Genomic DNA, 12,664 nt, shown 5'->3' with positions numbered 1-12,664 from the left:
TCATCAAAGCTGGTTGGTCAGGCATTCCAGATAGTGGTTCTTTTCAGAACCTTTTTTAAAGGGTTGGTTAACTACCTCAGTAGCAGAGGATTGAACTATACCCTATCTGTACTGTACATAGAAAATCTTTGTAGATAAAATCAAGGCTTGTTTAATTTTGACAAGAGGGTAAAATATATACCAAATGTAACATTCGAAGTTGCCTTTAATTTCAGAGGCTTTGTAAAAGATTCCCTCCTGTCCATCATAACAGGCCTTGTTTTTGTCGTATTTTGTGGCTGAAAAAGCAGCCTTGCTTCTTCAGATATTGTAGTTATTTGGATGTATAATAGTTTAGCAAGATGTTACTTTTTGTAAGACATCAAATGTTAAAAAAGTGCATCAGCAACTTGTACTAAATACTGCAGTGTCCCTTTATAAAAGGTCAGACTAAAACTGACAGCTGTACAGTGAAGCCTGACATTTGGATATTTTGAAGTTTTTCATAAATCATAGAAAATAGTATATGGCTGTAGTTTAGCTTTTTAGGTAAAGGTATGTTTTCTCATTAGTGCATTTCTTATTGCTGATTGCTGTAAAAACAAGCAGATCAGCTTTCCATTTTCTCTTTATGCAGATCATGATAATCTGTAGAGTAGAATACAATCATTTGTGCTATGTTTTAATTTTCTAAAGCACCTTGATGACAGTGAGTGTTAAGTGGTGAAGCATCCTCTATTGAATCACTCTTCCAAAAAGTTCTGTCAAGTCCAACTATGCATAGGTAAGATAAACTATGATCTAATATGGACTTCACAGAAAAAGCTTTTGTTATACCTTCCCCAAAGGGATACTGCAGTTGTTACTTACCTGTAGGCACCACAATAAGATCTGAGACACCGAACTAAGGTTTTATACACACCAGTTCCCCAGTAAATGAAAAAATTAACAAAAAAATAGATGTCATATGTTAAATTGCTCATTGCAAACAATCATTTTGCATTCCTGCAAATAAAATTGTTTTATACTGTAAGCTGGAGGCAAGTGTAACTTATTTTTGTAATAAAGTTTTTATTTTTTTTATGTGTCATTAATATAAATGTGTGTTAGTGCAGAAATCTTCTGGTTTAAAAACTCGTGCGCACACATTTCAGTATGTTTACTTGTATTTACATTTTTTAGAATAGTCATTTCCAGTAGTCTGTCTCTCACATTAATTGAATTTTTGTTATCTTAATAAACCATTTTAGTATATTGTATGTCAATTACTGGGATAGCTGGGACATAAAGTGTAATTTAAAATTTGTCAAGTATTCATGGGAATATGTAAATGTGCCTTGCTAGTTAAAAGAGAAGCTAAGTGGCTGATGGTAAAAAGTCATTGCTTAATGAAACACCTGTTGCCACAGTTTCATATGCTGCCCATGGTAAAGTTCTACTTTCCGTATTTGGATAAGAAATATGAGTGTTGCATCAGCTTCTAAAATCTTAAACTTGATAGGATGAGGTTTATCGAACTTAGGTTTGCTAAATGTAGCCTTAAATTCAATTTTGATTTCATTGTAATCCTTGGTATTGGCAATCCCAGTGCCAAGGAGGTTGAAATGCTCCCTTCAATGAGGTTGTAGTGCCAACTGGCATCTTTACTGTCATAGTTTTATGAAGAGCACTGTCAAGGTGTTCACGCCAAATCTGACCTGATCCTTAATTGAGTTTTGGAGAGAGGGAAAACCGTCTTAACTTGTATCTTCCAAATCCTTCCCATTGCTGAAAAAACAAACTTCTTAAAGGCTTTCAAGTATGACTGATTTTGACTTGGGGAAGAAAAAAGTAAATGATCATTATTTATTCAGAACAAATATTGATACAGATTAAAAATGAAAATTGACAATAATATAGAAGCTGAAATTGAAGTTGCATGTCTGCAAGAGAAGGTGGGCTATAGGATACACGTCAAAGTGGGCTGGAATTGACTATCTCTAGAGTTTGTAAGCAATGGTGAGTAATAAGTAACAGAATCTTGACAGTGTTCTCAAATAATTATGAATTCAAGCCATTCTGACTTTTACAATTAAACATTATTTGCACTGTTCTGACATTGGTGCAGTTTTTTAACAGTATAATGATAAAGCTACAGTAAAATGCATGTGGAAACTTGTATTGTGAAAAATTGATCTTTTAAGAGAAAATGTTAATTTTGAAAGTTTTAAAGTTGGATATGTAAATGAAATGAGATTTCACTATTGGATATATATTGATATATGATTTTTAGGTAACACTGAATTGATCATAATGGATGTCAATATTGTAGATCACATCAGCTTTTATTGAAGTTATCAGGATATGATGCTTATGAAATATCACACATCCTGTTGTCATAGTAAGACAGAGGTTTACTATTGTATTACAGCAGAAATGTTGGAGGTATATAGTTCTGTGTTAGCTTCTATATTAATGAAGGTATTTGTGTTCCAGAACTGAGTAGCTTATGCAAGTTACTGTTGCAACTTTTAGAAGACCAAGAATTGGAACCTAGTCTATTTTAATGAAAAGTAGTATTTCCTGGAACCCATGTTTAAAGCTATTATTCTAGACTTTACAGTTTATATAGTATATAGCTGAACTAAAGTGAACTTGATAAGCAACAATATTTGCGAACATCAGTGAATATAAGAAGTGGTGAGTAAACTAAATTTGATTGTTTATACTCTAATAAGTACTCTTATATCACAGGTGGTAGCACATAACTGAGCTGGGCTGAACTGAAAAAAAGCTAAAGGTCAGATCTGTAAATTCCAGGGCTTATAGGCTAGATTGAGGAGTTTAAAAAAATCCTGGAACAAGGCAATTGCAACTATTTCATTAGTTTGCCAGCAAAATTACATGGAGGTATTGGCATGGTCATCAAAAATTAAGCACAATTTAAGACAGTCTTTATAGCATATTTTGACAAATCATTAACTGAGAAGAAATTATGAGCTACATAAAGGTATCCTGAAATTCTGTTTGCCCTTCAGTATACAAGATGGCTTTAAAGAAAACTACGAAAAAGTGTCCATATATTTTTGATAGTCCTTTTGGTAGAAAGTTACGTTGTATGAAGTGGACAGGAGAGATGATGGTAGCCATACTTGATTACAGTAAAAGGTGAAAGAATACGTTGGAAATGAAACTCAAATGATGATTCCATCAACAGATATTCTTTAAAAAAATGAAATTCAGATATTCCTTTTAAAAATGAAATTCAGATAACTTTGCTTAAGATTGTACTACTTGCTTTTGAGGTTAGAATCAGTGTTTGCTTATAAGCTAAATCAGAAAGACTAACTGGATGCTGTAGTCTTCATCAAGCAATGAGTCTTGCTGGATTTAATTGCTGCCAAAGAAACTTGTGACATTGTATTTACTATATGCCACTGAAAGTATTACACATGTTAGTACTTTTTAGAACAAAACTTCAAGATGTTATTTGAGGTCTATACTACTTTCCCAAAACAGGCTTGGAATTCTAGGAATAGTGTATGTGATGAAACGCTTAGAAACATAAAGTTAATATTAAATGACTAGTGTCATATATATTTAATCCTAATACACTTCTAGAATAGGGAGATGTTAGTATGATTGTCTGCTGTTCTGAAGAGGTTGTGCATAAACAATGCAGGTAAGTAGGTAATAACATTTGAGTATGATTATGAGAGATAAAACAGGTGAGATAAAATTCTTGAAGGAATTATTGGGGGGAGGGGCTTCCAAAAGCCTCCATTTTATCCAAGTCCCTTCCGCAGACAAAAGATAGGAACAAGGAAAGGAAAATTTGCCACTATTGTTCAGCCTAGCACACTGCCTCCCATTCAATTTGGAAAGGTCCCTCAACTCACAGATTCAGATGTTGGGGGCAAAATGATGTAAGTTAGCCTATGAATAGAACACCATTCACAGAACAATATATAAGGACTGTATCTCAAATGCAGAACATAACTGCTTAAACCAAATAATTCACTGTATTCCAAATCATGTCATGAACACCATGTCACACTGAAGTACTTATTTGTAGTGGAATTACAGGCTGGGACTGTCACATAGTACATGAAAAAATTGCATGTGCAGACACTTTGATGGTTGTGTCAAGAATTACCAGACTTGGATTAATTTTCTTAGACTATTCATTTGTATTCAAATGAAATTCAAATTTGCATGATGGCTTAATGGAAAAAGAGAGCAGGAAGATGAGCTTTGCTCTTGATACTCTACTGTACTTTTTACGTCTGGTAAGTAGAGGGCATAATAATCCCTCAGTTTTAATCAGGCATCATAAGAATTGGCATCTATTCTAGTTATAAGAAGATTCATTTGTTTTCTAATAAAAGAATGAGATTTTTGTAAAAAACACAACTATTTAGGAGTTTTCAGTATGAGTTTCCCAAAGTGTTTTCTGCAAGATCTTAATTTTTGAATTTGTTTCTGGATTATGAAAGTTAAACATAGTGCCCATTTTCTGTGGTTTGCATTTTATACTTAATTCTGAAACTATTTTTGATTTGTTGTTGAGTATTGACTATTTTGTTATAAGCTAAAGTACAGGATCTGTATGTTTTGTTAAAATGACATCAAATTTTCTGGAAGAAAAAATGGCTAAAGATAAGAAAACTACAGTACTTTAAATTATTTTTGGTTTTAAACTTCCCAACTCTTGCTTAGATTGTGGGAATTTGACATGATCTTGCATACTCTGCTTTTTGTTTATGCCACAAAACTGAAGCATAAAAAGAATGCTAATTTTTACTTCCTGTACTTAGTGGGCCAGTTCACACTGCATAGCAAGCCAAATTATAGTTTATCGAAATGTAAGAGGCTATCTTTTTCTGTAAGTTTTATACTAATTTTATTGATTTGCACAATAGTAGTTAACCTGATGGATGACAAAATTATTAAAGGGATACATCATAACACAAGAGAAAGCATATGACATAAAAGCCATCTTTCTGTATAATGCAGATACTTAAAATTTAAAATACCAAACTCAGAAGTTTCAAATGCATTTTAATGCTTTGGTGAAGGAGGATTACACTTCCCCCAAGAAAACAGCATTAATGACTGAAGACTTTCTATGAATGGGGTTCACAACAGGGGAGTCTCCAAAGATTGCTAGTTGGGCTGAGAAAGTAAATATTTCAAACCCAAATTGTTCATGGCTTTAAAGGTCACCACTAACATAGAAATGGACTTGGAGATGAGTTTGGAGGTCTATAATGTAGTCAGTTTATATCAGTCATTTCTAGTTAGCTCAGCTGAGAGGTTTCTGGAGCAATACAACCGAAGTCAGTCTGTTCTGATACGGCCTGTGTGTGGTGTATTGACCAAAGCTGATAAACTCCCAGCTACTTAGGCAGTCTTTCTCCTGTAATAATGTTAGATTTAAGAACATTTGCAAAGTGCAAATTTGAGTCCCGCAACCTTTGGCCAGGTTGGGCATTATTCACCTGCATAGGCTCTCCACCCAACAAGTGCCTGTCTTGTCTAGATAAGTTTCTGTTTATTTACTTATCAGTTTACTGGTATGTATATCCCATTTCCCAAGACTCTTAAGTCATGGTCCTGCTCAGGTTAATGTACATCAGAATATCCACTGGCTGCCTCATCAGGGGTAGATTAAAGCAAGCTAGATGTGAACTGCCCACATTCCTGGATAACTTCTCCCAGTGGTTTCATCTAGAAGTTACACCGGCATAATTTGAGGGGAAAAGGCCTGGGGTGTACATGATAAAACTGCCAGAAAACACAGCAACAGTCCCCCAATACGGCCAGGAAAGAAGATTTTGGAGTGGTGTGACAGTCTCTCATTTTTGGCAAAGTTTATCCAATAAGACAGGTTTGTAGCCAAAAGCCAGATTTAAATTAATCTAGAACAGCAATTTAACAGTAAATCAGACATGATGGGAATTGGTCAGTAACCCCACGTAAGCACTTTACCAAGAAAGAGACGTTAACTAACAATCTGTTTAGTTGAAGTCCTCTTGAGTCCTCAATGGAATCATACTTGGACTATATATCATTAGAGGAGCAGGTGAATGCAACTGGTAACGTCCAATTGGTTTGTATCAGAAGTGATGAACAGGTACTGTATACGCTAGAGGTTGCTGAAGCACAACTCTCAGCGTCCCTCAATATTTCCCATACTAGTTGCAGGTAATGAAAATTGAAATTTATATTCAGCCGCATCTGGGCCCCAAGTTCACCGTCACTATCGAAAAGCCACCTTCCTTTCTGCAATCTTACCGCTGTGGATTTGTGGGCAGGATATACAGCGCTGGGGACCTTCAGTTCGGGAAGGAATTGCTAGACCGCCTTGTAAATGACGGGGACCACGGCGTTCTAGAGTTCCAAGGCTCGCATCCGACAGAACGCGAGGGGTTCGGCGTTCGGGCAAGTATTAGCGCGGCCATTTTAATCGGCTTTACTTCCTCCAGGCTAAAGGGCAACTCGATGAGGCAAGGTAAGGGCGGAAGTGCCTCCCTGTCCTCCGTTCTGCCCCTCCTTGTTTTGCCGATGGCTTTTGCAACTTCGGAGATCGTGAGAAGAGTCAGAGAGGAGACCCAATTCCGCTCCTTTCAAACCGCGGTTAGCGCTAACTAAAGAAACGGGGGGAAAATAAACAGGAACGGCTTTGGGGCCAACTAGAATTATCTTCCGCCCTGGAGGAGCGACGCTATTGGTCTAGCCCTCCGCCACGTGATGCAAAGGGATCAAGTGGTGGAAACCGGAAGGCAGGGGCGTTCGGTCCCTTCAAGTGTGCTGCGGGGTGTCTGGGGATCCGCGGCTCAAGCTGAAGCCGGGGGCGCGGGCTCTTCCCCCCCTCCAGGATGAGGTGGGCGCGCGCGGCCGTGGAGCAGCTGTGCCAGCGCGCGCGCCGGGTGGACGCTCTGCGCGAGACCTGCCGCCAGTACCCTTTGTTTTGCTGTATCCTTTTGGGGTTCAGTGTGGCAACGCTCCTGCTCAGCCGGTAAGGAGGGAAGCGCGCCTGGGTCCGGGTCCCCGCTCGCGGGGGTGAGGTTGACTGACTTGGGCGAGATGGTTTGGACTTCGTCGTATGTGCTGCTGGCGCAGCTTCTCCTTTCGGGGCGATGGGGGAGGATGTAACTCGAGAAGGAAAATGGTACCTTCTGATAGAAGGATAAAGAGGGGGAGGATGCGATGCCTTCTAAAACAAAGGGAAAGAGGTCTCCGATGAATATCAGAGTCTGAGAATGCCTTTTGATATGCCTGGGATCCCTCGGTCACCATACAAGTTACACAGTGGTGCTCAACATACATAGCGCTGCGATCCCCTAAAAGTCAGTGAACTTGTGAGGCGACCCCCCTCCCCCCTAAAGTAGATGATTTCGTTCGTGTTAGGACTGGAGAAGAAATAAATATGCTACTTTTATAAGTTTTATTCCCCCCCTCCCTAATATATAGCAAACGTTGTTGAATTTTGTGGAACTGCAGCTGTGCGGCTTGCACTGACAAAAGAGGAGTGAAGCTCAACCAGTTCTGGTAATGTCCCTACTTTGGTTGTACAGCATGATTGGGTATTTTTTGTTCTTTTTAAATGTGATGCCCAGGGGGCCTGACTCACCCATTGGGAACCCTTGGCCAAGCATGAATTGGATGCTGATATGACTGCATATGGAGACATGGAAGTGGTTGGGTTGTTTCCCCTTCCTCCAACCATTCAGTGTACAATATTGTATGTGTAACTCATGCATAGCTTGCACTGGTTTCTCTGACCCCAGTCAGTTGTCATTCTTAGTTCATGCCCTTCCTTTTAGTATGATTCAGGCAGGTAGAAGGCACAAACATAAACAAACATGTAAGATTATTTTTCTTGTCAACTTTCTGAAGGAGTCTAGCTAGTTTCACTTTTTCTCTCTGTACATAATCCACTTATAAGCATGAACACTTTATTGTGAAGGAGGGATTTGTAATTGGTCCAATATAAACAAGACTGGTTTACTTTTGTGTTCAGCTTCAGAAATTTCTTTCAGGAAAGAAAGGATTGCATGAATTTGTTCTTACTGAAGTCTGAGAAATCTGGGGAAGTTGGTTAGAACTATGAATGTCCCCTCCTTCTTCCTACCTAGTGACTTTCTTTTAACATGTATTCATTTATGTATAGCTGTCTTAAAAGACTAATAGGAGTTGTGGTTTATCGCATCTGATGATACCAGCTTGAGGAAGTCTTATTTATAGGCTGTGGTCATAATTTATGTAAAGCAAAACAAAATTCAGATAAGTATATTGGCAGAATCTGGAGAGGACCGGTTAAGGGATAATGAACAGATTTGTGAGCTCTGCTGATTTTGCTGCTGAGTCTTGGAAACTTAGTTAAATATATATAGTAAACTGCTGTTCTGATTTTACAGTGGGGCAAAAAAGTATTTAGTCAGCCACCAATTGTGCAAGTTCTCCCACTTAAAAAGATGAGAGAGGCCTGTAATTTTCATCATAGGTATACCTCAACTATGAGAGACAAAATGGGGGGAAAAATCCAGAAAATCACATTGTCTGATTTTTAAGATTTATTGATTTAAAGAATTTATTTGCAAATCATGGTGGAAAATAAGTATTTGGTCACCTACAAACAAGCAAGATGTCTGGCACTCATAGACCTATAACTACTTCTTTAAGAGGCTCCTCTGTCCTCCACTTGTTACCTGTAGTAATGGCACCTGTTTGACCTTGTTATCAGTATAAAAGACACCTGTCCACAACCTCAAACAGTCACACTCCAAACTCCACTATGGCCAAGACCAAAGAGCTGTCGAAGGACACCAGAAACAAAATTGTAGACCTGCACCAGGCTGGGAAGACTGAATCTGCAATAGGCAAGCAGCTTGGTGTGAAGAAATCAATTGTGGGAGCAATAATTAGAAAATGGAAGACATACAAGACCACTGATAATCTCCCTCGATCTGTTGCCCAGCGACAGCCCCAAAACATCACTGCTCTAGAGGAGATCTGCATGGGGGAAAGGGCCAAAATACCAGCAACAGTGTGTGAGAACCTTGTGAAGACTTACAGAAAACGTTTGACCTCTGTCATTGCCAACAAAGGATATATAACAAAGTATTGAGATGAACTTTTGATATTGACCAAATACTTATTTTCCACCATGATTTGCAAATAAATTCTTTAAAAATCAGACAATGTGATTTTCTGGATTTTTTCCCCCCATTTTGTCTCTCATAGTTGAGGTATACCTATGATGAAAATTACAGGCCTCTCTCATCTTTTTAAGTGGGAGAACTTGCACAATTGGTGGCTGACTAAATACTTTTTTGCCCCACTGTAATTGGCATTTGTCAAGACATAATAGCCTCCAAAGCAATGTGAAACAGTGGAGTTGTGTTTACACAATTAGCAAAAAGTCTGGTTAACAAATGAGCACTTCCTGCAATTTTCCCCTGCATGTCTTAAATTACCTTGTTATCTGAATCTAGAGCAACCACTGCTTTGGAATTAAGGAAATCAGAATGCGTATCCAGGGTTTATTGTAGGTTTGTACATATATATAGCCTAAACATAACAGTTATGGAATTAACTTTTGCATCCTGAAATAGTAGGGGAGAGGATCAAGAGTGAGGGCCAGGTGCAAAGGACTTAGCCCATTTCATCTGCAGCATGATCCAGGATAGTTGCTCTTTGGTTAGTGTAGAGAGTTTTCCCCTTAGATTGCTGGAATGAAAAGAAAGCATCAAATCCTTCTTTTTCCATAACCCTTCCATAAAATTGCCAGCCATTTTTGAACCCAAGACAAATTCATATTTGAGTATTTATATCTCTTTTGGAAATCTTACACTGAGAAGGAGATAGATAGGTGTATAAAAAAACAAACGTCAGGCACTATAGACAGTTTATTATATAAATTACATTAAATGTTCAAATCGGTTGCCATTTTCTTGTAAACACTTCCTTACTTGTTTGATGCCTGACATTTGAACCTTTCTAACTAATATTCTGAAAAAAAATAATTAATAAAACATGCTATGATTGGCCTATGGGGCCTGAATGTGCTATTTCTGAAGTAAATGCCATGTAGGATGACTCTTTTGATAGGTATGTTGTTATATATCGGGCATGTAGGTATTTAATACAATATTCCAGGGTTGGAGACAGAGCTATGTTATTTTGCACTCTTTGTTGGATTGTAATTTTTCCCTTTACTTTTGAGGTATCGTCACATCTTAATGATCTTCTGGTCTTTTGTGGCGGGAGTTGTAACATTCTATTGTTACTTAGGACCAGATACCCTCTTACCAAATATTCTGCTTACAATAAAACATAAATCCAAGGTAATGTATAATTTTATCAATGTACTTTAGATATTTCACGATGGACAAAAGTGAAGTATTACTTGTGTTACTCGCAGGCTTCAATGCTTTTAAATATTGTGAGAAGCTGAAATTTCTATTTATCGGTAATTTTAGTTGCTGCTGATGCAATTCAAAGATATTCTTGATCTAAAAGGAAGAATAAAGTTGGAGAAATAAAACTTGTTAAATAAACTTTCTTACACTTTTCTTTTGTATCCTGTATATGCTTTGAAGGATTTCTAGTTGTTTGGAGCAAATTTGGATTCTATATGTAGAGATTTGCAGTGGAAACAGGAAATCCATTTTGCCACTGTGAATGAATAAAGAGAGTTTAATTTCATCCATCGGTTTAGTAGTAGTAGTAGTAGTTTTTAAAAAAAGTTTTCATTCTTTTTTCACCATTCTCAGAAAGTTGGTTACAAGGCTGTTCTTTAATTGACTAAATTATTTGATAGCCTTTTATTGACTTATTGGCTAGGATATATTGATAAGATATACAGAGTTACTTTGTTGAGGAGTTCACTCTATAAATACTTTATATATTATCTAGTAGTGAAGTAATATCTAGGAATCTATGTTAGGAAGGAATCCTTATTTTACTTTCTGTATTTTCAGATTATACAAAAAAAAACCCTATGAAACATGCATGCAAAAAAAGCACAAGGTCTTCAGATGTAGAACAGGAGCTATGGGAGTGGTGTTGGCAATGTTATGATATTGGAGAAGTGGCTTGAAGTTGTAATGAGAGAGGGAGATTCTAAGGCAATTTGGATTTTCCTACTTATTTTCAGCCAAGGTTTGGTAGCGTTGCTTCTTTAAACAAATAAGCAAACCCGGAATGTGAAAGAAAGTGGACCTGCAAAGTTTTCACTTGCACATTGTCCAAGGTGAGACTAGGCAGCCTCCTCCTGTTTCCTTGATTTGGTTGCCTTGGTAGGAAAACTGGTCTCTCATTAATAGCAGATAAGAATTGGTTGGAAGGAAAGGGAAGGCAGAAGATGAAAAATGAAGTTTTGAAGTGGGAGCCAGACTCTAATACATTTGAGGATTGCTTCAGTTTGTAAATTGGCTGAACTTTATAGGTGATGTCTTTCAAAACATGTTTATGCTAAGGGAATAATTTCTTCCTGTTTTTTCCATACTGTAACTGCATTCCCTCATTTCCACAACTGACAATGTTTGATCAGTTTTGTTACAAAAAACTTGAAATGGATGGTTATTTTCTTAGTATTCTGAAGAATGGATTTCTTTGTGTGTTTTCCTTTTAGCAATTAAAATTGCAAGAACAGTGTTCCCAGAATGACAGTTGTGCTATATGTGAAGATATCAAATGTAATAGGCATGGGTAAGTTAAAATATTTACAGATGTAACTATATTTTTGTATCTTGGGGAAGATGAATGGAATATTTCTGTTGTTGTTTCTATAGACCTGCATCACTGCTAGAAGATTATCGCCCTTGGTTGGGGCTGAAAGTTCCTTCTAAAGTTGATGCTTCCCTATCAGAGGTAATTATTTAGCATCACCAGTTATAGAAAACTCATGTTATCCTTTTTTTTCCCTTTTAAATCAGAATCCTTTTTATTGCAGCAGTATCAACTGTCGTTCTTCTAAAAATGATCAAATATAAATATTTCTGTCATATTTTCTAATACCTGAGATGAACATTTTTGTTGCATAGGTTCACACAGTTTTCACTATTTTTATAATTGCTACACTGGTAGGATAGCTATTTTTTTCTGGCTGCTGATCATGTAACTGCATTAGAAAACCCAAGCGCCATTACTCAAGTGTCTCAAAATCTGGGTACATGGAAGAATTTACCTAGCTGTACTCTTGGACCTATAACTCTGACCATAGATTCATGTAGCATTTGTAGTTATGTATGCTATTGAATGTGTCCTTCAGTTGCGTACAATGTCCATGATTACCTCTTTTATTATGAACAAGCAGCATGTATTATAAAGTGGGGAGGGAAAATTATTCTCTATCCATTGCTCTTGGATATGTGTTTATATATGCTAAGTATGATTGTTGGCTGTTTTATGGCATACACATCTTAATTATTTTGATTGTTTGCAGATGTTTGAGCTAGTTCTAGAAAACTTTGTTTATCCCTGGTACAGGTAAGATTCTTATATAATTTGCCTTTGAAGTTCCATCTGCTCTCCTAAGACAGTATTTTGTTATCTTACTTTCATGTTTATTTGGGCTGGTTAATAATGCATTCTTTTCCAAAGGCCAATTTATTCCATAAGCCAAATTATAAGGTATTGCTTGTGTAGTGATATTTAACTCTTTAAATGCTGATTTCAGTTTTATTTTCATGTGGCT

At 37.1% G+C, this 12,664-nt stretch overlaps 2 protein-coding genes across 9 annotated transcripts in view; both read left to right on the top strand.

Moving 5' to 3' along the window:
* The window catches only part of SYNCRIP (synaptotagmin binding cytoplasmic RNA interacting protein), a 22,602-nt gene extending 21,590 nt beyond the window's left edge, over positions 1-1,012 (top strand). For all 5 annotated transcript variants that reach the window (XM_007427856.4, XM_007427855.4, XM_007427854.4 and 2 more), the window contains exon 12: positions 1-1,012. This exon is cut by the window's left edge. The gene's annotated coding sequence lies outside the window, so the exon portion shown is untranslated.
* A 5,515-nt stretch (positions 1,013-6,527) lies between these two features.
* Positions 6,528-12,664, top strand: part of SNX14 (sorting nexin 14) — a 44,791-nt gene continuing 38,654 nt past the window's right edge. Inside the window, exons 1-5 of one of the 4 annotated variants that reach the window (XM_088138191.1) lie at positions 6,528-6,979; positions 10,190-10,310; positions 11,600-11,676; positions 11,760-11,838; positions 12,413-12,456. In XM_088138191.1, the coding sequence (XP_087994317.1) occupies positions 6,840-6,979; positions 10,190-10,310; positions 11,600-11,676; positions 11,760-11,838; positions 12,413-12,456 (461 nt within the window). In that variant the 5' untranslated portion in view covers positions 6,528-6,839. The remainder of the gene's footprint in view (positions 6,980-10,189; positions 10,311-11,599; positions 11,677-11,759; positions 11,839-12,412; positions 12,457-12,664) is intronic. The other 3 variants (XR_015795712.1, XM_088138202.1, XM_007427860.4) reach the window with 3 other exon arrangements.

Source organism: Python bivittatus, unplaced genomic scaffold (genome assembly GCF_059951505.1).
Source record: "Python bivittatus isolate LINGU-HERP-01145 unplaced genomic scaffold, Pbiv_v1 ctg000020_np1212, whole genome shotgun sequence".
In the NCBI taxonomy this organism is placed as follows: Eukaryota; Metazoa; Chordata; class Lepidosauria; order Squamata; family Pythonidae; genus Python; species Python bivittatus.
This window is presented reverse-complemented; position numbering and strand designations above follow the sequence as displayed.